Here is a 25,039-nt window from a genome sequence, read left to right on the forward strand (position 1 = left end):
GTAAAGGGGCTGAATAATTTTGCACGCCCAATTTTTGATTTGTTAAAAAAGTTTGAAATATCCAATAAATGTCGTTCCACTTCATGATTGTGTCCCACTTGTTGTTGATTCTTCACAAAAAAATACAGTTTTATATCTTTATGTTTGAAGCCTGAAATGTGGCAAAAGGTCGCAAAGTTCAAGGGGGCCGAATACTTTCGCAAGGCACTGTATTTAATTTAACTGCTGAAAGTGAGGAAGTAATGGAATAACACTAGAGTGAGAAAGAGGAGGTAGGCTAATAACATTAGGGGAAATGTTATAAAATGTATATGTGAGCCAGCGTACTAATTATACAAATAGGCCCTATTCCATAGCCTGTACTTCTTACATTGTAGGCTGCATATGGTGCACCAGAATCACATGTTCTCTGTCTTTATCATGGTTTGAACAAAGTGCATAATTCCCGTCCATATAATACAGTATGATACTATACAATACAGTAATACAGTTCACACCCAAAAAGATTAGCCTACTGTTGCTAGTTTCATTAATTTACCTAAGAGAGCATATAGCTAGTTATATCTGTGGGTTTTTGTTTTTTTATGTTGTGCATAATGTGCTAGTAGCCTATGTCATATAGCCTATGTATTGGACAATCATTTGGGCTTTTTTGGGGGGCTTATTAAATGTCTTTAATGCAGGTCTCATAAAATGCATTTAATATACGGCTCATTATGCTCAGGTAGCATCAGGATTTGATTTTCTTCCTGCTCAAAGCTTTAATCAAATCCAGACATATTTATATGCTTTATAATGCTTTTGAATGACACTTCCGATTTTTGGTGAGAAATATCGGGTTCCTGGGAAGAAAAGTGATTTATTCTCAGGATATATATTTTTTTTAAATACCGGGAAAATATTCAAGCCTATATCGATACCTCTGGTTAAAATGTGACACAGTGCTGAAACATGTGACTGTGTTGTACATAATGTCTCTCTCCTCTGATCTATGCGAGAAGTGGGTGGATTAACTGCGTTTCCTGATATAGGTGGCTGCTTTATGACCACACAAGGTACAGTCAAAGTTGATTCATCATCATTCATTGTTATATAGTCAGTGTCATGACGTTCCTGAGTGGATCCGAATGGGTCAGATCAGCTTGGCAATGGATGACAGTAACCAGTCCCTCTCACCCACAGTAGAGGAGAGGAGGGAGCTACTGCCGGGTTTACAGCTCACACCCTGTTGTAAATTAAAGGAGAAGAAGACTCTCTCTCTCTCCCCTCCAGTATTAACCAAAGGAATGTACTTTGTTAATAGACTTTTCCCGCTGAAAATCTACCACGTTCAAAAAGTGAATGCTGGAAAAATATTCCTAACAGAGAACGTGGGGAATGGTCAGTGGTGATCTATAGAAAACGAATGTCATATTGTTTTTTTTATTTTGTGATGTCATATAAAGTGTTATAAAGGAAATACTGTAACTTGAAAAGTATATACACTACATGTACGAAGTCTCCATCCTCTGTTGTACATGGAATTTGCTAAATTATGAAAGTACTTTTGATAAGATGTGGATGCGATTTTAGGAGCTTTGAGATCATTTGTCTCATATAAACTATGCATACTAAGTAGCCATGCCCCGGGTGAGGTCAGAGAGCGTGTCAGCCTGATGGAACTGTCCCTTTCAACCAGAGTGCATAAAAGGATTGGTAAAGAAATTAACATTCAGACCAAGAAAGAAGGGGAGTTGCAGCCCACGTGGTTTGAATACTGAATCTCATAGACCAGAATATTGCCAGGTTTGAACCCTGAATACCAACACGATTTGGAGAAGAAAACTCCCCACTCAGAAAATTACTGGTACAGCTGATTAGCTGTCCTAAGAAGTGTATCTAGAAAAGTGAATTTAAGTGGGACCACTGTACTACTCTTCTCAAATCACTGTAGTATGCTACTCTCATTACCCAATGGGAACAATCGACATGGCTGGCTAGCCTATCTTCAAAGGAGCATCGTACAGAGTGAACAACAGTAGAAGAGATGGGTCCGGACCCTTTCGGACAATCGGAGCCTTACAAGCGTGTCGCTGAAAGGCCTATCACCCGTCCTAAGGACGTCCTAAGGAGGGCTGGTTCCGACAGAGATAAATGGCGAACAAAGGCATTAACACATAAATACATGAATAATTTCTTACTCCAAAAGGGTGGTGGTTTGTGTGCAAAGTATATAATTACAGTGAGAATAGTTTCTAAAATCTATCAACATTTAAGTGTTTCTTTCTCTTTCTCCAACTCCCTCTCAATGCCGCTAGCGACCTTTTCCTGATGTATTACGTGTGTATGTTATCCTGTGTTATCATTAAGTTAGCTAATAAATAAATAAATAAACCAATTTTTGTAGTACTGAATCATAAGTAAGGCTGGGGTTTTTGCAGATGATGTAGGTTATGACTGTTCAGAATGATAATATGATAAGAGGTTATGATTAATACATTGACTGTTTTATGGATGTGATGGTTAAAGATGGTAACTCTTTAAACAACCGCTCTCATGGTGCCCCAATTCCTAATGAGTTAATTGTTACGTGATTAATTTAATCGGGTAACAATTCAACGTAGTTAGTTGATTCGATGAATAACAGTCATCAGTAAAGTCACAACATTAGTGACAGTAATGTTAAACACTACAGGTGTCCATGTGCATTGTCCAAAAGCCAGCGATGCAGAACTCAGGCCCGCAGTTCTGCCGCTTTATGGTTTTCCCTGGCACTGAACTGGTTGATTAATGCTACTGATTGGCAGGAGAGTGCATGTACCTAGTTTCTCAGGTAGAAATCAGTCTCATACGCTATAGGTGGTCCTTAATGAGCACTGGAGATGTGCATCTCTGCACTAAGCCAGTAAAACATGTAGTGCTTTTAGATCTGGATTGAGGTATATCCGTGAACTCATTGTTACCTGTGTAATCTGCTATAGGGTTCAGCGGTGCTGTGGTACAACCTTTTGCAGAATGGAGAGGAGGACGCTAGGACCTTACACGCTGCATGGCCTGTATTTGTGGGCAATAAATGAGGTAAGTTCCCATCAACCTATGCCATAGTATGGACAATTACATCGAAAAAAAGGTTGAAAATCATTATCTGTAATGACAAAAGACAATATCTCATCACTTTTTATAACAATTTTATTGAAATGAAGACCTAATAATCCATATAATAACAACAGAATCAATAATTGACATATTGAGATATAATAACCAAAACAAAAGTATTCAAATACAAGTAGAGTACATTGATGGTGCTTTAAAGCAGAAGGGTACAGAGAAAACTTGAGCAATAACATCTGTTGTATGTTAACAGCATTAGTCAGATGGAAAAACAACCTATCAGCTGATCAGTACATAATAAAGGGAAAATGGTATAAAGTGATAAGATAATTAGATAATATAATGGGTAAATGAGAGATTACAAAAAATGAAATGCACAGAACTTGACTCTTATTTCTTCCCTGGTTTTAGTTGCCAATAAATGAGTGCGGGCCCACGGACAGGAGTTCAGGAGAAGATGCGCTGTGACTGAGACTGGAGCCAGGATGGATTCTCCCCTCAGTTTACCTACACATTCCTGCACATTTCCCCATTGTTACTCTCCTTGGCCTCAGCTGGCAATCTGGGGGAGGGACTCACTGAATCACACAAAAGCAACTTTCAAGTGTTTGTGCAGTGAAGCAGGACAAGATGTCAACAATACTAAGCTGACATTTGAATTGAGTGGCATTTTGTTTTATACAGTAATCGTCGAGCATTATATTGTTAGCGGGTAGTCCATAGAGTAGTTTACATGATTGATTTGACAAACATTGATCCGCGTTATACATTTAAAATACAAATACATTGTAGAAGACAGAGTAATAAAATATTTGGCCCACGAATCACTATTCCTCTATACAGTGGGGCAAAAAGGTATTTAGTCAGCCACTAATTGTGCAAGTTCTCCCACTTAAAAAGATGAGAGAGGCCTGTAATTTTCATCATAGGTACACTTCAACTATGACGGACAAAAAAAATCCTGAAAATCACATTGTAGGATTTTTAATGAATTTATTTGCAAATTATGGTGGAAAATAAGTATTTGGTCAAAAACAAAAGTTTATCTCAATACTTTGTTATATACCCTTTGTTGGCAATGACTGAGGTCAAACGTTTTCTCTGTCTTCACAAGGTTTTCACACACTGTTGCTGGTATTTTGGCCCATTCCTCCATGTAGATCTCCTCTAGAGCAGTGATGTTTTGGGGCTGTTTCTGGGCAACACAGACTTTCAACTCCCTCCAAAGATTTTATATGGGGTTGAGATCTGGACACGTTTCATCTTCAATGCCCTTGCTGATGGAAGGAGGTTTTCACTCAAAATCTCACAATACGTGGCCCCATTCATTCTTTCCTTTACACGGATCAGTCGTCCTGGTCCCTTTGCAGAAAAACAGCCCCAACGCATGATGTTTCTACCCCCATGCTTCACAGTAGGTATGGTGTTCTTTGGATGCAACTCAGCATTCTTTTTCCTCCAAACACGACAAGTTGAGTTTTTACCAAAAAGTTATATTTTGGTTTCATCTGACCATATGACATTCTCCCAATCTTCTTCTGGATCATCCAAATGCTCTCTAGCAAACTTCAGACGGGCCTGGACATGTACTGGCTTAAGCAGGGGAACACGTCTGGCACTGCAGGATTTGAGTCCCTGGCGAGGGAGATTATCACTGGTCTTGTATGTCTTCCATTTCCTAATAATTGCTCCCACAGTTGATTTCTTCAAACCAAGCTGCTTACCTATTGCAGATTCAGGCTTCCCAGCCTGGTGCAGGTCTACAATTTTGTTTCTGGTGACCTTTGACAGTTCTTTGGTCTTGGCCATAGTGGAGTTTGGAGTGTGACTGTTTGAGGTTGTGGACAGGTGTCTTTTATACTTTTATACAAGTTCAAACAGGTGCCATTAATACAGGTAACGAGTGGAGGACAGAGGAGCCTCTTGGTACTAGGGGGCAGTATTTTCATTTTTGAAAAAAAAAACGTTCCCGTTTTAAACGGGATATTTTGTCAGGACAAGATGCTAGAATATGCATATAATTGACAGCTTAGGATAGAAAACACTAACATTTCCAAAACTGTAAAGATATTGTCTGTGAGTATAACAGAACTGATGTTGCAGGCGAAAGCCTGAGAAAAATCCAAACCAGGAAGTGCCCCAGGAGTCCCTATTGAACTGTGAGTATGCTATGAACCAGCTTACGCTTTCTACATAATCCCCAAGGTGTCTACAGCATTGTCTTGTAGTTTTACGCATATATGTTGAAGAATAGCCGTAGGCGGCCACATTGCGTAAGTGGTCACATGGTGGCTCCGAGAGAGATTCTCGCTTAAAATACAGAGGTAGCCATTACTCCAATCGGTCCTAATGAAAAACGAATTGTCCCAACGGATATATTGTTAAATAGATATTAGAAAAACACCTTGAGGATGGATTATAAACAACGTTTGCCATGTTTCTGTTGATATTATGGAGCTAATTTGGAATATTTTTCGCCGTTTTCGTGACTGTAATTTCAGAACAAACGGAGCTATTTCACCTACAAAAATAATATTTTGGGAAAAAATGAACTTTGGCTATCTACCTGGGAGTCTCGTGAGTGAAAACATCCGAAGTTCATCAAAGGTAAACAATTTAATTTGATTGCTTTTCTGATTTGTGACAAGGTTGCCTGCTGCTAGCAAGGCATAATGCTATGCTAGGCTATCAATAAACTTACACAAATGCTTGTCTAGCTTTGGCTGTAAAGCATATTTTGAAAATCTGAGATGACAGGGTGATTAACAAAAGGCTAAGCTGTGTCTCAATATGTTTCATTTGTGATTTTCATGAATATTAATATTTTCTAGGGATATTTATGTCCGTTGCATTATGCTAATTATTGTCAGGCGATGATTACACTCCCGGATCCGGGATGGGGAATATCAAGAGGTTTTAAAGAAGAAGTTACAGGTCTGTGAGAGCCAGAAATCTTGCTTGTTTGTAGGTGACCAAATACTAATTTCCACCATAATTTGCAAATAAATTCATTAAAAATCCTACAATGTGATTTTCTGGATTTATTTTCTCATTTTGTCTGTCATAGTTGAAGTGTACCTATGATGAAAATTACAGGCCTCTCTCATCTTTTTAAGTGGGAGAACATGCACAATTGGTGGCTGACTAAATACTTTTTGCCCCACTGTACATACAGAATATTTAAATTTTAGCATCCATTTAATCTGCAGCACATACACACAAACATTTACACATGCACAGGCAATCACCCATGCATTGACATACACTTGTGTGCACACAGATAAACAAAGAGAAAATAGAAGAGGTCAAAACTAAATGAAGAGGAAGTGCTACTGTAAAGTCTGATATTTCAGTTTTCCGATGTCATATGTGCTGAGTAAACCCAGATAATGTTTTTTCATATAATCTAATCCACCTAGATATATATGAGGTCAATTCTGATTTTCAAACCACACACACACATCTATAGTTGCCTTGCTTAATTTGTTCCACAAAATGGGTTGCCTGTGTGCCAGTCTGTTTCTGCTCTCATGCCTAATGGAATTGTTGGCATGAAAATGACAGCAATGGAGTTAACAAGAGCACTAACAGATTTGGAACCAGGTTACAAAAGGAGCACAATGTCCCATTGATGCATTGCAGTGCAGGTAAAGGCTGCATTCAGAGATGCTATACATGACTCTGAGTCTGTGTTCTCCACATCACTCTGTATAGACAAACGTCAAACTAAAATCCAACAATGCATGTGTGGGTCAAGTGGGTGGCTGTTTCTGGATGGCGCCACTGCCGATGTAAAGACTAAGCACAAACAAACATGTATTTTTTTGCATGTGCAATACATTATACATTGGCACCGCCAATGGACTCAAGATTTACATCTCTCTGAGAGTTCACAGTGCGTCCTTATCTCCCGCTGTGAAGGAGAGAGGCTTCAGCTCCATGTTGGAGCTCACGACGTCAGAGGTCGCCAGATGAAGAGGGCCATCTGTTCTGCATGTGTGGTTCACGGGGAGGTCGTCTACAGGCCGACAGAGCACAGAGAATCGCTGAGAAGTATAAAGACAGTAAACTGATATTGTCGAACATGAGACGGGTGACAAATAGCTCATACAGATGGGAGAAAAGAAAACAACTTAAATTGAGGATCTGAAATAGCAGACCCAACTGACAACGTATTCTGTGTTTCCATAAGTTTCAAGTTGTTGATTACAATTATTTATACTCCATGATAAGAAACAATGTATGTGTTAAGAATTTAATTGACAGCCCCAATATGTTTGTGTCATATTTGTGTAGCTTGACGAATCACTATTACTGACATATCCAACTGGTTTAAGTTCTGTTCTGTTACAGATTTGGATCTTAATTTGACCCTGCTTCTCACAGCAGGAAAATTATCTTGCAGGATCATAATAGGAGCGCATGTGAAAGAATGGGACTATAAACTAGTCTAACCTAAACTAGACAAGACAAGCCTGTCTAAAGATGTTGAAATGTATTGACTTGAGCTCACCTGGCGCAGGGTTCCATTGCTGTTGGCCATTTTGTAGACCATCCATAGCGGGATGAAGGAGAGGGAGATAGTGGCAATGAACCAGCCAATGATGTTAGCCCAGACAGGATAAACATATGTGTTGCTGAACTTCAATGGTGAGTACTTGACTATGGAGAAGATGAAGGTAGCCTATGGTTTGGGAGAGAAAAGTAACTCATTACAAAACAAAATTAACACTCACGCTCTCAACATAGAGATCTGACATGAGGCAAGACCGTGTGCGTGTCAGAGAGAGAAGCAGAAAGAGAAACACAGAGAGTGAGGTGTACAGAAAGCGAGACAAGACAGTGAGACAGTGTTTTGATTGGGATCCCCATTAGCCGACGCCAATGGAGACAGCTAGTCTTACCGGGGTCCGACACGTAACGAAAAAGACATTACAGACAAAAGACTTTACAATTTACATACATTTAAAAACATTAACATGTAGTGTGTGTGTGTGTGTGAATCTATCAGCTACACATGCATGTCAGTACATACACACAAGTAGGTCACATGGGGGAGAGGCATTGTGCTGCGAGGTGTTACTCTGTTTTTTGAAACCAGGTTTTCTGATCCCTTGCGCTATATAAGATTGAAGGGAGTTTCATGCACTCATGGCTCTCTATAATACTGTACGTTGAATTTGTTCTGGACCTGGAGACTGTGAAAAGACCCCTGGCGGCATGTCTGGTGGGGTAAGTGTGCGTGTCAGCGCTGTGTGCTGTATGAATAATTGAATAAGAGACATTCTTTTTAACCATTTCAAATTATTATTACTCAATTCTATAGTTTGGGTAGCACCAGTGATTTAAGTAAGAAGGTTATGTCATCTAAAACAATAATCTGTTTCCATTACGTGGAACAGTGTCCAAAATTGAAGTGGATCCAAGTAAATGTTTGATGAATTAGAGATGAATCAAGGATATTGTAAATCATGCTAATATAACGTGTCTGTGTAAGCAGTATATAGGAGAACCAATGGGACTGCCCCGACAGAGCTCCTGACCGACCTGTACTATGGTGCACTACGTTTGTTGGAACCTCTCCAGCTTGCTGACAATACATAATTATTCATTTAATATTGACTTCAGCTGTCCCTGGTGTTGAATTTCAACGACAGTTGACAAGGCATACAATTTGGAATTACCAACACATTAATGTTTCTTATAAAAATAAGAAGTGATACTTGCATGCATAGTACTAATATTAGCCTTTTGATTACTGAATCCTTACTGTGCACACTGTAGGAGTGATGTAGAGCCAGCAGTACTTCATCAAAGGCAGAGGTCTGTAGCCAATCATATCACTGATGTTACCATAGAAACGTTCAGCACCTATAGTTCAAGGGGGGCACGTCACAAAAAGTCACAAATCACCATGTCACCATTGGTTGAATTCCCTATTGCCTTCAGACAGATGCCGTTATTCTAAAGTGAGTACGTTGCTATGACCTATAGGCAGTGTACGACTCACCATAGACCCAGGCGATGCAGACAGACTGACAAATGGCCAGCAGTAGCAGGGTGGTTCCACTGCACACATGGTGGTCTAGCAGCTGAAGCAGGTACATTCCTCCCTGGAGTAAAAACAAAACCTTGTCATGACTTTACCCACACCAAACACAACACTTCAACATACCCAATGTTTTTTTTTTTTTAATTTCCACATTTTGTTACGTTACAGCTTTATTCTAAAATGTATTAAATAAAGAAAAATCCTCATTAATCTACACACAATACCACATAATGATAGTGAAAACAGGTTTTTAGACATTTTTGCTAATTTATTCAAATAAAAACAAAAATATATTATTTACATAAGGATTCAGACCCTTTGCTATGAGACTCGAAATTGAGCTCAGGTGCATCCTGTTTCCATTGATCATCCTTGAGATGTTTCTACAACTTGATTGGAGTCCACCTGTTGTAAATTGAATTGATTGGACATGATTTGGAAAGGCACACACCTGTCTATATAAGGTCCCACAGTTGACAGTGCAAAAACTAAGCCATGAGGTCGAAGGTTGTCCGTAGAGCTTCGAGAAAGGATTGTTTCAAAGCACAGATCTGGGAAGGGTACCAACACACTTCTGGAGTATTGAAAGTCCCAAAGAACACAATGGCCTCCATCATTCTTAAATGGAACAAGCTTGGAACCACCAAGACACTTTCTAGAGCTGCCCGCCCGGCCTAACTGAGCAATTGGGTGAGAGCTCCAGAGCTCCAGTTCCAGAACCTTCCAGAAGGACAACCTTCTCTGCAGCACTCCACCAATCAGGCCTTTATGGTAGAGTGGCTAGACGGAAGCTACTCCTCAGTAAAAAGGCACATGACAGCCTGCTTGGAGTTTGCCAAAAGGCACGTAAAGGACTCTCAGACCATGAGAAACAAGATTCTCTGGTCTGATGAAACCAAGATTGAACTCTTTGGCCTGAATGCCAAGCGTCACATCTGGAGGAAACCTGGCACCATCCCTACGGTCAAGCATGGTGGTGGCAGCATCATGCTGTGGAGAAGTTTTTCAGCGGCAAGGAGTGGGAGCCTAGTCAGGATCGAGGGAAAGATGAACAGAGCAAAGTACAGAGTTCCTTTGATGTAAACCTGCTCCAGAGCGCTCAGGTCCTCAGACTAGGGGGAAGGTTCACCTTCCAACAGGACAACGACCCTAAGCACAAAGCCAAGACAATGCAGGAGTGGCTTCCGGAAAGGTCTCCAAATGTCCTTGAGTGGCCAAGCCAGAGCCTGGACTTTGAATATCTCTGAAGCACTGAAAATAGCTGTGCAGCAATGCTCCACATCCAACCTGACAGAGCTTGTGAGGATCTGCAGAGAAGAATGTGAGAAACTCCCCAAATACAGGTGTCCAAGCTTGTAGCGTCATACCCAAGAAGACTCAAGGCTGTAATCGCTGCCAAAGGTGCTTCAACAAAGTACTGAGTAAAGTGTCTGAATACTTACTGTATGTAAATGTGATATTTCAGTTTTTTTTTATTTAGAATTAATATGTAACATTTCTAAACCTGTTTTTGCTTTGTCACTATGGGGTATTGTGTGTAGATTGATGAGGGGAAAAAATAAATGTAATACATTTTAGAATAAGGTAACATAACAAAATGTGGAACAAGGCAAGGGACTTGAATACTTAGCGACTGCATTGTACTTATACACACTTATAGTCACTACTCCCAAACCTTATATACCAACAAACAACATGTGTGGGTGTATGAATACAGTTTGGGCATGTTCAGGAACATGACCAGTCAAGGGCCTGTATCTTGGATCAGTTTATGATCCCTAGATCAGCACTCCTTCTCTGAGACGCTTTATGAATACGACCCCTGGTAAAACACCGGGCACTAGTCATAGACTAACAGTATGGGTGATGCATTGGTCTCTTACCTCTGTGACCAGGGCAAGCCCAAGTATGAAGCATATTGTGCAGATAGCCAGCAACAGCAGCTCTCTCCTGAACTCACGTCGCAGATAGGTAGGGAACAGATCCACAACAGATGTCATCAAACACTCCAGACCAACAAACTAGAGAAGGAGAGCGAGATTAGATGGATAGTTTGAGTTTGTCCTTTATGGTCAATTCCATTTCAATTAAAGACAAACTTATATTTTCTCCTTAAAATGTAAACAAATAGAAATAAAGTACAATTGGAGTTGACTTCATTCCTGAATTGAAACGGAATTTAAGCCCAGACCTGTTAAGCCATGTTTGACAAACAGTTGACAATGACAATTGACAAAAAGCTTCAGTATGCATGGGAGAAAGAGGGACACTTACCTGGCTATCCAGACCCAGAAGGATGATCATGATGAAGAAACAGGCAGACCAGATCTGAGACATGGGCATCATGGCTACTGCTCGAGGGTACACAATAAATGCCAGCCCAGGACCTGTACAAAGATAGGAACACTGACTGAGTACACTCAATCACTGCACACTGTCCAATTTGTGTCACTACAGTGCACGCTGACTACACATAACTGCACACACTGACTGAACACATGGCCTAAACCTGACCTCACCCGTGGCTGGTCTCGCCCAGCATGTACATGCAACGTACACACATACTGTACATATGAAATTAGGCATGCTCACTAGGGATGAATGGCGGGAACCCGGTTGCCAAGATTTACAGATATTTACCACCCAAAACCATTTCCTTCTTCCGGGAAAAATAACTGCGAGAAACTGGTAAATTATAATTATTTATATGAACAGCATGACGTGAAATTGAACTGTTAAAATATAAATCTGGCTTCTCTACGGCCTTCTCTCTGCTTAATGCATGATGAATCATCAACGCTCAGGTTGGGTACAGACAGCCTATCTCAGTGTGGAACGCAGTTCACAATGCATCATCTCATCATGGTAACTTTTATTCTTTTGACAGGTAGCCTATGATACAGTAATATAATGCATAATAAGCTGTCACGAACGTCATCAGGGAAATGACTGGACCAAGGTGCAGCGTGGTGAGCATACATTTCTCTTTATTATGAATGTCGCCAACAAGAAACAACAAAAACTAACGTGAAGCTTACTAGGGCTATACAGGCTACTAACAAAGTCAACTACCCACAACTAAGGTGGAAAAAGGGCTGCCTAAGTATGATTCCCAATCAGAGACAAGGATAGACAGCTGTCCCTGATTGAGAACCATACCCTGCCAAAACATAGAAACAGAAAACATAGAAATAAAGAAACTAGAATGCCCACCATAGTCACACCCTGGCCTAACAAAAATAGAGAATAAAAGCCTCTCTATGGCCAGGGTGTGACATAAACTTCTAATGTATAGCCTCTGTCTCTGGCACAATACGCACGCACCTGTGCTCCGCTGGCCTCTCCTTAAAAAATGCTCCTTAGCTCTTGGAGTCCCATGCAGGAAAAGCTAGACTAGAATAGCTTGCTGGACATTCTTTCTTTTTTTTTGCATTTCTTGAATATTCGAAGAGGGACGCAAGCTCTTGTTTGCTGAATGTTAAATACAGCAGCCAATAGAACTCTCAGGTAGTTTGAAAGAAGAGGGAACCCGCGATGGCGGTAGGCTATAATAACAGTTGTTTATTCAGACCCATAACCATTCAATCTTTGTGAAGAGAAGTGAAAACCTTCTGCATCTCATCCTAGTCCTATATTATTCAAGGATGTCACTAGAATTATGCAGATAAGAACAAAACATATTTCATTTAACTGTTGAAAGCAAGGAAGGCATGAAGCAACACTAGAGAGAGAAAAAGGAGGTCGGCTAATAACATTGGAGGAAATATTATGAAAGGTGTATATGAGTCAATTACACAAATAGGCCCCATTATAGTTCAAAATTAAAATCACATTTGCTAGCCTATACTTGTAATTTATTTTTAATGGTTTTAAACGAGGTGTGTAATTCCAGTCCATATAATACAGTATAACACAGTACAGTAATACAGTTCACACTAAAAATGATCAGCCAACTGGAGCTTGTTAAATGTTTTTAACCAAGAGAGCTAGCTCCATCTATGGGCTTTTATGTTTTTTTTAATGTTTTTTTTTTCTGGGCTTAATGTGCACTAGCCAATATAACATATACAGTATGTATTGGATAATGGCACAATCATTTGGGCTTTTTTTGGGCTTGGGCTCATGAAATGTCTTTAATGTAGGGCTCATAAAATGTATTTAATATATGGCTCATCAGGCTCAGGTAGCATCAGGATAAAATGTTTGATCAAAGCTCCAATCAAAGGGCTCCCGAATGGTGCAGCGGTCTAAGGCACTGCATCGCAGTGCTAGAGGCGTCACTACAGACCCTGGCTCGATCTCGGGCTGTATCACAACCGGCCGTGATCGGGAGTCCCATAGGGCGGCGCACAATTTGCCCAGCATCATCCGGGTTAGGGGAGGGTATGGCTGGAGGGGTTTACTTGGTTCATCATGTTCTAGAGACTCCTTGTTTCGGGCAGGGTGCCTGCAGGCTTACTTAGGTCATCAGGTGAACAGTGTTTCCTCCGACACATTTGGTGTCTGGGTTAAGCAGGCAGGTGTTAAGAAGTGTGGTTTTGCGGGTCATGTTTCGGAGGACGACTCAACCTTCACCTCTCGAGCCTGTTGGAGTTTCATTTACATATGTATTCAGACCCTTTACTCTCTACTTTGAGGCATATTTGGCAGTGATTACAGCCTTGAGTGTTATTGGGTATGACCCTAAAAGCTTGGCATACCTGTATTTAGGGAGTTTCTCCCATTCTTCTCTGCGGTTCCTCTCAAGCTCTGTCAGGTTGGATGTGGAGCGTCACTGCACAGCTATTTTCAGGTCTCTCCAGAGATGTTTGATCGGGTTCAAGTCCGGGCTCTGGCTGGGCCACTCAAGGACATTCAGAGACTTGTCCCAAAGCCACTCCTGCATTGTCTTGGCTGTGTGCTTAGTATCGTTGTCATGCTGGAAGGTGAATCTTCGTCTGAGGTCCTGAGCACTCTGGAGCAGGTTTTCATTAAGGATCTCTCTGTACTTTGCTCCATCTTTGCCTGAATCCTGACTAGGCTCCCAGTCCCTGCCGCTGAAAAACATCCCCCCAGCATGATGCTGCCACCACCATGATTCATCGTAGGGATGGTGCCAGGTTTCCTCCAGACGTGGTACTTGGCATTCAGGCCAAAGAGTTCAATCTTGGTTTCATCAGACCAGAGAATCTTGTTTCTCATGGTCTGAGAGTCTTTAGGTGCCTTTTGGCAAACTAAAAGGGGGCTGTCATGTGCCATTTACTGAGGAGTGGCTTCTGTCTGGCCACTCTACCATAAAGGCCTGGTTGGTAGCTAGAGAGATGGTTGTCCTTCTGGAAGGTTCTCCCATCTCCACGGAGGAATTCTAGAGCTCTGTCAAAGTGACGATTGGGTTCTTGGTCACCTACCTGACCAAGGCACTTCTCCCCCGATTGCTCAGTTTGGATGGGCGTCCAGCTCTTGGAAGAGTCTTGGTGGTTCCAAACTTCTTCCATTTAAGAATGATGGAGGCCACTGTGTTCTTGGGGACCTTCAATGGATGCAGAAACGTTTTGGTACCCTTCTCCAGACCTCTGCCTCGACACAATCCTGTCTCGGAGCTCTACGGACAATTCCTTTGACGTCATGGCTTAGTTTTTGCTCTGACATGCACTGTCAACTAAGAGACCCTATATAGACAGGCGTGTGCCTTTCTAAATCATATCCAGTAAATTGAATTTACCACAGGAGGACTCCAATGAAGTTGTGGAAACATCTCAAGGATGATCAATGGAAGCAGGATGCACCTTAGCTCAATTTCGAGTCTCATAGCAAAGGGTCTGAATCCATTTTAGAAAAAGGCTGTAACAATACAAAATGTGGAAAAAGTCAAGGTGTCTGAATTTTTTCAGAAGGCACTGCATATGCTTTATAATGCTTTTGAATTACACTTCCGGTTTTCGGGGGAAATACCTTGGAGAAAAGTGATTTATTCTCGGGATGGAACATTTGTAAAATTACGGAAAATATTTAACTCTAATGGGCACACACAAATGGACACATGTTTTTGTTAACTGTATTGCGGATGTATTATCCTCAGAAATTATATACTGTATGTCCAATTTGTTACACAAATGGCTCAGTAAACAGACAAAATGTCACGTCCTGACCTCAGTTCCTTTTTTATGTCTCTATTTTAGTTTGGTCAGGGCGTGAGTTGGGGTGGGCATTCTATGTGTTGTTCTATGTTTTTGTATTTCTGTGTTTGGCCTGGTATGGTTCCCAATCAGAGGCAGCTGTTTATGGTTGTCTCTGATTGAGAACCATACTTAGGCAGCCTGATTTCCCACTATGATTTGTGGGTAGTTGTCTGCCAGACAGAACTGTTTCGTTTTCGTTCCTTCTCTTGTTATTTTGTTTTTGTGTTCAGTTTAAATAAATATTAACATGGACACGTACCACGCTGCATATTGGTCCGATCCTTCCTACTCCTCCTCAGAAGAGGAGGAAAACCATTACACACACATGTGACCCGTTTCAGGAAGCTAGGCATATGTCACACGTCACTACTTCACAGGAGAGGCATTTGAACATAATTATTTTTTATTATTTATCAAAATGCGTTTTTTGGCAGAACTACCTTTTGGAACATGTGAACTTTCATGTGCCTTAATAACAAACCTGAATGCCATCTGTAAATACAAATAAAATGATTTAATTACGAGCCTAATTTTGCCAGAAAGTCACTCTAATTGCAAGTTAAAGCATACTGTTCACTAACTAGCGAACATAGCTCGCTGGCTCGCTAGCTAAAGTTACGTGTATGATCTGTGTAGTCATTTTATTTGTATCTCAGAAATCCATTGGCATTGCTAGTTATAGCCTAATGTTAGCTAGCTAGCTAACATTGGACCTAGTTGGTTAGCTTTAGCTACTTACAGATTCATACCACAGCATTTCATGCATGGTGGTTATCTATGACAATCAGTATATCTAGTAGTATGGGTTGGGATTATGGTTTATTCTTTCGCTAGTTAGCGAGCTAGCTACATGACCCATCAAGTTAGCCAGGTGTGTCTGGGGTTGATTACGGCCATCTATTGTATTTCATGAACATGTGTATGTGTCTAGACAAAAGTGTCCCATCCAGTTAGCTAGATGTGGCTGGGGGGTGCCTATAGCAATTATTTATGACACATCAAGCATCATCTAACGATGATAAAATATTTAAACAATATTTTTATCTGGACACTCTCTATTTTTGATATTGCCACAATGCATATATGCAAGTAACAATTTCACTGTACCGTTTATACCTTCTGTATCCTGTGCATGTGACAAATAAACGTTGATTTTATTTGATATAGTGTGTGTTTACTAGAAACGGTAATGTGAAGAACAACATGACCTGCACCAAAGTCAGATTAGGATATAGGCCAAGGACTAGATAAAGTGCATTTTTACCTGGAGTTTTTCCTTATTGTAGGCTCTTTCACCACTTTTAGTCTTGAAATCTTTGGTTGTTTACTACACTACTTTACTCACTCTGTTTAGCACATGGCCTGACATGTGAATCCTTAAAGAGATGGGTGGGGCTAAGGCTTAAGAGGGTGTGAACGATGCTGAATAGGTGTAGACAAATAAGAGCTCTCCAGTAGGTGTCCCAAAATATTCAAGAGACATTTTCTCAAAAGTGGGGTTACAAATCAATCTACTTTCAAAGCAGAATTACTTTCCCATTGTTCCTCAACTGTTGTGTATGATATGCCATTTTGTAACTCTGAGTTTCCAACCATTTCAAATGTTGCTACATAAGACCAAATCGAGGTGGTCGGTCACATATAGAAACCAAATATAAAAAAAATATTTAAAGAAGATTACTTACTATAAGAAGTTTTCACAGTCATTGTGGATGAATTTGGTGTGAACCATCTGTGACCTTTGGCTTTTACGGCATTATGATCTTCTATGGAATAATGTCAAACATTCTAATGGTAAAATCCATCTCTCTTGTCTGTTACAGTATCAACGTTTACCTGACTCAGCCACCTCTTCAATGGACACCCCCTGTTCATAGGTCATGAAGCCCAAAACAGAGAAGATTGCGAAGCCTGACACGATGCTGGTGCCACTGTTTAGAAGACACAGGTAAAAACAGTCCCTGGGGGGAAAAAAAAAAATTACATGGGAAATAGTGATCTATCTTTGGCCTGGAAATACTTTATAACTTGCGAGTGATTCCCAAAGTCTCTTAATCCTATAAATCTGCAGTATTTATTTTTAGTCAGTGTCAAGCAGTCAGACTGGGGGTGGGTTTCACTGACACTCCGGAGACCATAGAGTTGGAAAGAGGGCACACTCCTTATCTTTGTATGTATTGCTTCTGTGAGAGCATGGGCAGCTTTAAGGTTGGTGATTTACTGCCACCTGTAGTGCAGGAATGTTTGCTCAGGAGTATAAATCATTGGCTGATCCCTCCTACTGACCTGTGATCCCACATAGGAAGTCCCACCCGGTTGACTACTTTAAAATGCTGAAATACTTCAATGGTGCTGCCCATACTAAAAAAGTGAGGTTTGTGGCATGTGTGTCCTCTATACATCCCTACGCCAGTGACTCACTTGTAGCAGTCGTTGTTGTAACTGCTGTAGCTGCCCAGGGATGTGAGAAAGCCCAAGCTGATAGCATAGGAGAAGAAAATCTGTGTGCCTGCATCCATCCACACCTTAGATGGGATGAATAGCATATTACACATAACATTCAATTCATGGAGATATTATGATTCTTGTTTGTTTGTTTGTTTGTTTGTTTGTTTGTTTGTGTGTGTGTGTGTGTGTGTGTGTGTGTGTGCGCGCGCGCTGAGCCGGCAAAGGCTTGACATCGAAAGTCTGGGTGACGCCACCAAACGGCAACACCTCCAGTCTGTTCTCAGTGCAAAACTGCCCAAAGAATATGAGGTTACTGAAACACAGTGGAGCATGATCAAGTCCACCATCCTCAACACCTGTAAGAACACCCTAATGATGAAGAAGGACTCAGAAATTGAACAGCTCATTAACACCAAGCGGAGAACATCCTGCGCCTGGCACAACGACATCAACTGCTTAACCAGAAGAGAAACTCACGCCAGGGGGAAGAAGGAACTAAAGAACACCGGGTAAGGGAACTAAAGAACAAATGGACAGGAAAGGCACTGGAGATCCAGCAACTAGCAGACTCGGGAGATTCCGGAGGCTTTTTCGACTCCATGAAGGTGGTATGTGGACCCAGTTACTGTTAACTCGAAATGACACAACGACAAGGTTCCAGTTTAACAAAGTTTACTACACCGTATGAACACCATCAAAGGTCGCCATTACACTCGAGGCTAAGTCCATCAACGACTAGACTTCCTGTGCATGCGCACTCTTGACTGAGTGATAGCCCCGTAAATAGAAATATTGGGATACTTAAAACATGAACTTAACAGTTACCGCGGCCTAAACCCAATCCGCTCCAAAGGTGGGCCAAAGTTGCTAAAGGATGACGAATCCATCCAATCCCATTGGAAAGACTACTTCAAAGAGCTCCTCAACAGAAAGACAACGGTTGAGAGGGCAGTTGAGAGTGAAGCACAAAGGAGGACATAGGATAACTACCCAGCCTGCAGGAGTTGCAAGATGCCATCAGGAAGATGAGGGACAACAAGGCCACTGGTCCTGATAGGATTCCAGTGGAAATCCTAAAGGAAGGCGTGCCAGATCTCCTAGATCACATACAGTACATGCCTTGCTCTTTAAGATCAAGGACAAGGAGGAAATCCCTGCAGAACTCAGGGACACCCTAATCATCACAATTTTTTGGTGGACATGAGGGAGGCATCTCCCTCATGTCCACCACCAGAAAAACACTTTCCCGCATACTGGGCAACTGACTCCTTTCCCTGTCAGAAGAAATTCTCCCAGAATGTCAGTGTGGCTTTCACCCAACAAAGTCACCATGGACATGACTTTTCACTGCGTGGCAAATGCAAGAAGCAACCACTGTAAAGACCTTACAAAAGGGGGAACTTAATACGATATGTTATTTGCATAGACGTATGGAACCCTCTTTGTTATTGGTCTGTTAACCATCACCATGCAAACCGAAACTGATGCCCATTCAAACAGGCATCAGAAGGTCCTGTGTAGTATGTGTTGTATTTTCAACCAGCAACTACCAGGAAACAACACTGACACAACACTTAATACGCCACCATCTAAGCTGTGCCAGTGGAGCATTCTCAAGACAAGCGCACAAACATCAGTTTCCTGGAGGTGGCCCGAACATGAAGAGCATCACCACCACCCAAAACCAGCTCAGATGGACTGACCATTTTGTTAGGATGCCCAACTCCTGCCTCCAGAAACAGGTGCTGTACTCACAACTAAACTAAGGGAAGAGTTCCCCGGGCGGACAAAATAAGCGGTACGAGGATAACATCAAAACATCAAGACATATTCCAGTTGAGAGCACACTGTAAAAAGACAGGTCGACAATGGAGGAAAACTCTCCATGAGGGTGAAGCACTTATGAAGATCTTCGCAGTGCAGCTTATGACAAGCGGCAACTTCGAAAGACGAACATTTCCATCAAGAAGGCCCAACCACCATCCACCACCACTACTCAACCTTGCCCACACAGCACCAAAATGTGCGGCTCCCGGATTGGCATATTCAGCCATCTGAAGACCCACAAGCAGGATCCACCAGAAGAACAATCATACTCGACCCGAGTGATCGCCGGTGATGATGATGATTATAATGATGGTGTGTGTGTTTCTGTGTGCGTGTGTGTCAAGCCATGTACTGTTGGTCTACCTGTGGGTCTGTGAGGCGGGAGATGTCAGGGTAAATGTAAAAGATGATGCCGTCTATGGCTCCAGGCAGAGTGACACCGCGGACCAGCAGGACCAGGAGCATGGCATATGGGAATGTGGCCGTAAAGTAAGCAGCCTGACAGGAGAGATAACAGAAATAATTGTAATAATAATTGTAATAATAATTGTAATCTACACAACCCTGTCAGTTTGTAGAAGGAGTTATGGTCATATTGAATTGGTGGAGACTATATGCAGTCAGAGTGAAGTCATTGAGTAAGACAACAAGTTATAATGTGCACTAATATAGATAAACTTACGGATATGTACAATGCTGTGCCAAGAAATCAGTACAAAATGTACTGTATAGCTCACAGAATACATTTTCCAGAAGAAAAAAAGGCTCAACAACAAATCTCAGGATCTTTAACGTTGAGGTGATATGGTTTTCTCAGTGACTTAAAGGGTGAGTTAAAACCCAGCAAACATATTGGCCTTTTAGGCTGCCCACATTGTGCCGATGCGCCTTTGCTATTTAAAAGGAATGTGTTTATTTATTACAATTTAGTTCAATGCATGAATGGCATACTTTTCAATTCTTGAAGGTATTTTTTAGGGAACGAGATACATTGAACTCCGAAAGACAAACAAGTTGTTAACATCATACATATATGTTTTACAAAATAAACTGTTTCGTTTCTCATATGTCACATGCACAAAAAAATTGGGCTTCACACAACAGAACACAAACTGGAACAACACACTCTGTTACGGTTGCACAAAAATAATTACTTGCAAACCATGCCCCCAAATCTTCCAATGAGCCCCTCTTCTAGCTGGGCTTTGTATTAAGTATTTTAGTATTTTATTCCCATACAGAAGTCCAGAGAGGACATACAGTGCATTCCGAAAGTATTCAGACCCCTTGACTTTTTCAATTTTTTGTTACATTACAGCCTTATTCTAAAATGGATCAAATGTATTAATCTACACACAATACCCCATAATAACAAAGCATAAACAGGATTTTAGACATATTTGCAAATGTTTAAAAAAAAATTAAAACAGAAATGCCTTATTTACAAAATGCAAAATCCCTTGTCATGTCGAGATTATTTATTTCATGATCACGACATTAAAGCTGTTTTATCGAGATCACAAGATAATTTTCTCATGATCCCGGCTTAACAAAAGTTGTTTTGTCGAGATCGTGAGATTAACTCTATCAATAGGAGTAAACGCATTGACGATAGATTGACAATATGGCTAAGGCGGCAGAGACAACGGTGTATCAGGGCGTATGTTTTTATTGATTGCTACACTAAGGGTTGGTGCTTTTAATGCTAACACCATGCCTTCATTTGTGTTTGGCAGTCATTGTGGAGCTGACCACTCACACCAGGGCAGAGCCATTCATAAAAAGAACAGGGTCCATGTTGGGCTGATGTGGGATTGGTGTGGGCTAATCAGTATCGGTTGGTGTGGGCTAGCCCATATTGGGTTGGTGTGGGCTTGGCGTGGGCTAGCCCGTGCCCAAATAATACCCACATGGGGCTAATTGGGTCATGTTTGCTGGGAAGGTACAAGCAGGGGACTCAAGGACATCAGTTGCATCATACAAAATACGTAGATAAAACGTAGATAAAAAATAACCATACAACATTCTAACCAGTAGATGTAGTAGTTACAATAGTGTGATACTGGATATCACACACAATGCCACTGTGGAAATAACGTGGGTATGTTCATAGAGGTCAGTTAGTATTAATTGATTTTCACCTTGCCTGTGGACTTAATTCCCTTCCAGACACAGAAGTAACAGATGACCCAGGTGAGAAGGAGACACAGCGCCAGCTCCCATCTGATGTTGCCCATCTCCTCGATCCCCCCGGAAATGTTCAGCACCCTGCGTCTGTGAGAGAGAGAGAGAGAGAGAGAGAGAGAGAGAGAGAGAGAGAGAGAGAGAGAGAGAGAGAGAGAGAGAGAGAGAAGGTGAGGGAATCCTGCGCAACACGTCACATGCATAAAGTAAGGGGGGCTGCTTACTCCCAAAACTCCATGACTGGTAGTGTGGTATTCTGTCTTGATGTCAGGTTGGTGCTGCGATTCTGCTTGCTGTCGTCCATGCATGAGTCTAGGGCAGACAAGTTGATTTGGTACATGTAACACACATTGGAAATTGACAATTCAACTTTTTGATTGACCCTCCTTACAGTGTACCTCCCCATATCATGGTATAGTATTACAAGATATAGTTTGGTAAAAAAAAATGTAGTTCACAAACTTTAAGGCCTGGTACTAAACCATCCTCGTTTTGGCAATAGTTAATGGTAATGAGATAACACATTTTTTTTTTAAATGGTGTAATACAATAACAGGGTACAACAGTTTAAACTTTAATAAACAAATGTAATAATCACAAAGGAATGGTCCACCTAATTCACTTTGGTTAACTGCCAGTTATGGCCCCTCTCTGTTGTTAATGAATGTTGTACGCTGGTAACTCAAACTCTTTGACCCCTCCCCATGCCTTGTTTTATTTTATTTATTTTTATTTCACCTTTATTTAACTAGGCAAGTCAGTTAAGAACAAATTCTTATGTACAATGTCGGCCTACCAAAAGGCAAAATGCCTCCTGTGGGGATGGGGGCTGGGAATGAAAAGAAAAATTAATGAAATAAAAATATAGGACAAAAAACACATCACGACATGAGAGACAACACAACACTACATAAAGAGAGACCTATAAGACAACAACATAGCATGGCAGCAACACATGACAACAGCATGGTAGCAACACAACATGACAACAGCATGGTAGCAATACAACATGGTAGCAGCACAACATGGTAGCAGAACAAACGTTATTGGGCACAGACAACAGCACAAAGGGCAAGAAGATAGAGACAACAATACATCACGCAAAGCAGCCACAACTGTCAGTAAGAGTGTCCATGATTGAGTCTTTGAGTCTCTTACCAGTGTTCCACCAGTTTCCGCAGCTTGCCCAGGGTAGCTCTGCACTGAAGGAGGAGAAGAGATAGAAAAAGGCCCATGCCAAGATCACAATGTAGGAGGTGGCACTGAATGAGATGACAAGGTTACAGGCGTAGCCCATACCTGTGGGAAAATAACATGTTTTAGCACTCCGCACCATTTTAATACAGATTGTGAAAATCTTAGTTGTCCCAAAATGGTTGTAGCGGTACATATATTTAATAAAACGTACAAGTAGATTAAATGTAGGGTTTAACTTGTCCAAAACCAACACTGTAGTTCGTGTGCTACACTTTCTACTGTTCATACAATGCATATAATAAGTTGTACGTCATTCATTGGGGTCCTGACTTGGGAAACCTGTGCATACGTTAGGCATTTTCTTGAGCACCGATGGGCCTTTGTGGATAAATGACAGAATAGTTAGGATAACTAGAAAATAAGAATAGTTAGGATAACTAGAAAATAAGTATTTGATGTTTCCCCATGCGCCAACATAAAAAGGTTTACCCTCAAATAGTGGACATATCTTCCTCCAACATGTTATTCCTCCCTGGCTGGTGTATTGTCCCAGAGAAGTCTCCAGGAAGAATAGCGGGATCCCGCACGTCACCAAGAACAAAACATATGGAATGAAGAACACACCTGCCAGACACAAAAAATCAGGTCAATCAAGATATGCGCAAATGTCACAATTACGCACAGTGTATCAAATGCATTGCTCTAATGCGATCCAATGACCGACGTTTGGACAACATCAGAGTTTTGCTGGTTTCCACTAGTTACCCCAGCCACAAAGTCAAAATTGGCTAGGGCTCCCATAAAAACTCATGAAACTAAAATGTGCTTTTTGGTCTTAGGTTAGGTTTAACATTAGATTTTAAGAAGATAAATTGTAGAAATAGGTGGGGTTATGAATTTGTGGCTGTGGTAACTGGTGACAACTGTTTTCACTCACCCCCTCCGTTTTTGTAACACAAGTAAGGGAATCTCCACACGTTTCCAGGTCCAATTATAGCTCCCATCACCGTTAAAATATACTCTGCTTTACTCTCCCAGTTTCCCCGCGCTTCCAGCTCCTTTAGTTTTGCTTGGCCATTGGCTGTGCTGGGCATCATTTGCAGTTTGGGGTCTTTCTTCTCGTTGTAGTTCATGGTGGTACCCGATACTTTTTAGGATGCGTAAGTAAAGTTTTCCTTGGATTTGAGAAGTTGTAGCTGACGTTGGCACTGTCGGAAGGCTATATAGACAGGATATGTGTGTAAACCAAACCCACCAATCCTGTCCTAAATAGGGTCAAGGGTGGAATTAGAGGAAAATTCCTCATATGAATGAAACTGGCAGATCGAAAGAGCAGTGGCGAGAGAGGGGGCTGAGGGAGTGTGGTTTCTTATGTGTTTGTGTGTGTGTGTGTGTGAGAGAGAGAGAGAGGGGGGGATATTAAAAAAGTGAGAGAAAGATGTGTGGTTTCGTAAACATGTGTGCGAGTGAAAAGAGAGGGGAGAAGAGATAGGGCGAGTCATAAAGCCCACCTATTTCTACAATTTATCTTCATAAAATGTGATTTTAACCACACTTTTTGTTTTCATGCATTTATACAATATGGACAATTTTGACTTTGTGGATGTGGTAAAGAGTAAGAACCGAGATTGAATGTCCGTTTCTGTTTCTGGGAAACGATGTCACAGTCCCCAATATTGGCTATACACTCCAAATACACATGTGTATGTGTATTTTATGTGTATTCTGAGAGAATTCTGAGAGAATCACCGTATTTGTATTCATATGTATTAGGGATCCCCATTAGCTGATGACAAGGCAGCAGCTACTCTTCCTGGGGTCCAACCACATTAATGCACTTACATATAACAACATATTAAACAGTACATAATTTAACATTGTTACACCACTACAGTTTTTTGTTGTAAATAAATAGTTATTGTTTTATATAAATACATATATTTATTATTATTATTTTTATTATTATTATTATCATTATAATATGTAGTCCCTTTTGTAAAATCCTATCCAAGTATTCGTTCGGGTTTGATCATCTGTCACGGGAAGACAAGGAAGCCCATGCAGGAATTTAATCGATGCTGTC

At 41.1% G+C, this 25,039-nt stretch overlaps 1 protein-coding gene across 1 annotated transcript; it reads right to left on the reverse strand.

Moving 5' to 3' along the window:
• Positions 1–6,211: 6,211 nt before the first annotated feature.
• Positions 6,212–24,291, reverse strand: LOC110537741 (sodium- and chloride-dependent GABA transporter 2-like). The gene is made up of 14 exons (XM_021624098.2): positions 23,894–24,291; positions 23,446–23,580; positions 22,918–23,058; positions 21,984–22,071; positions 21,717–21,849; positions 19,939–20,073; positions 17,722–17,825; positions 17,137–17,261; positions 11,417–11,529; positions 11,026–11,163; positions 9,101–9,203; positions 8,861–8,961; positions 7,604–7,774; positions 6,212–7,136 (listed from the first exon to the last, which is right to left on the reverse strand). The coding sequence occupies exons 1-14, from the start codon at positions 24,087–24,089 to the stop codon at positions 6,981–6,983; spliced, it is 1,839 nt and encodes a 612-aa protein (XP_021479773.2). The 5' UTR covers positions 24,090–24,291; the 3' UTR covers positions 6,212–6,980.
• Between the last annotated feature and the right edge of the window lie 748 nt (positions 24,292–25,039).

This window comes from Oncorhynchus mykiss, chromosome 12, assembly GCF_013265735.2.
Source record: "Oncorhynchus mykiss isolate Arlee chromosome 12, USDA_OmykA_1.1, whole genome shotgun sequence".
NCBI classification, from domain to species: Eukaryota; Metazoa; Chordata; class Actinopteri; order Salmoniformes; family Salmonidae; genus Oncorhynchus; species Oncorhynchus mykiss.

What these genes read in the sequence shown, in the direction of transcription:
- LOC110537741 (XM_021624098.2), bottom strand. Translation starts at nt 24,089, where the DNA reads ATGAACTACAACGAGAAGAAAGACCCCAAACTGCAAATGATGCCCAGC. An exon ending in TCACTCCTACAGTGTGCACA is followed by an intron (nt 7,775 to 8,860) that starts GTAAGGATTCAG and finishes CCCAAACCATAG; the next exon opens with GCTACCTTCATCTTCTCCAT. An exon ending in GCAATGGAACCCTGCGCCAG is followed by an intron (nt 7,137 to 7,603) that starts GTGAGCTCAAGT and finishes TATACTTCTCAG; the next exon opens with CGATTCTCTGTGCTCTGTCG.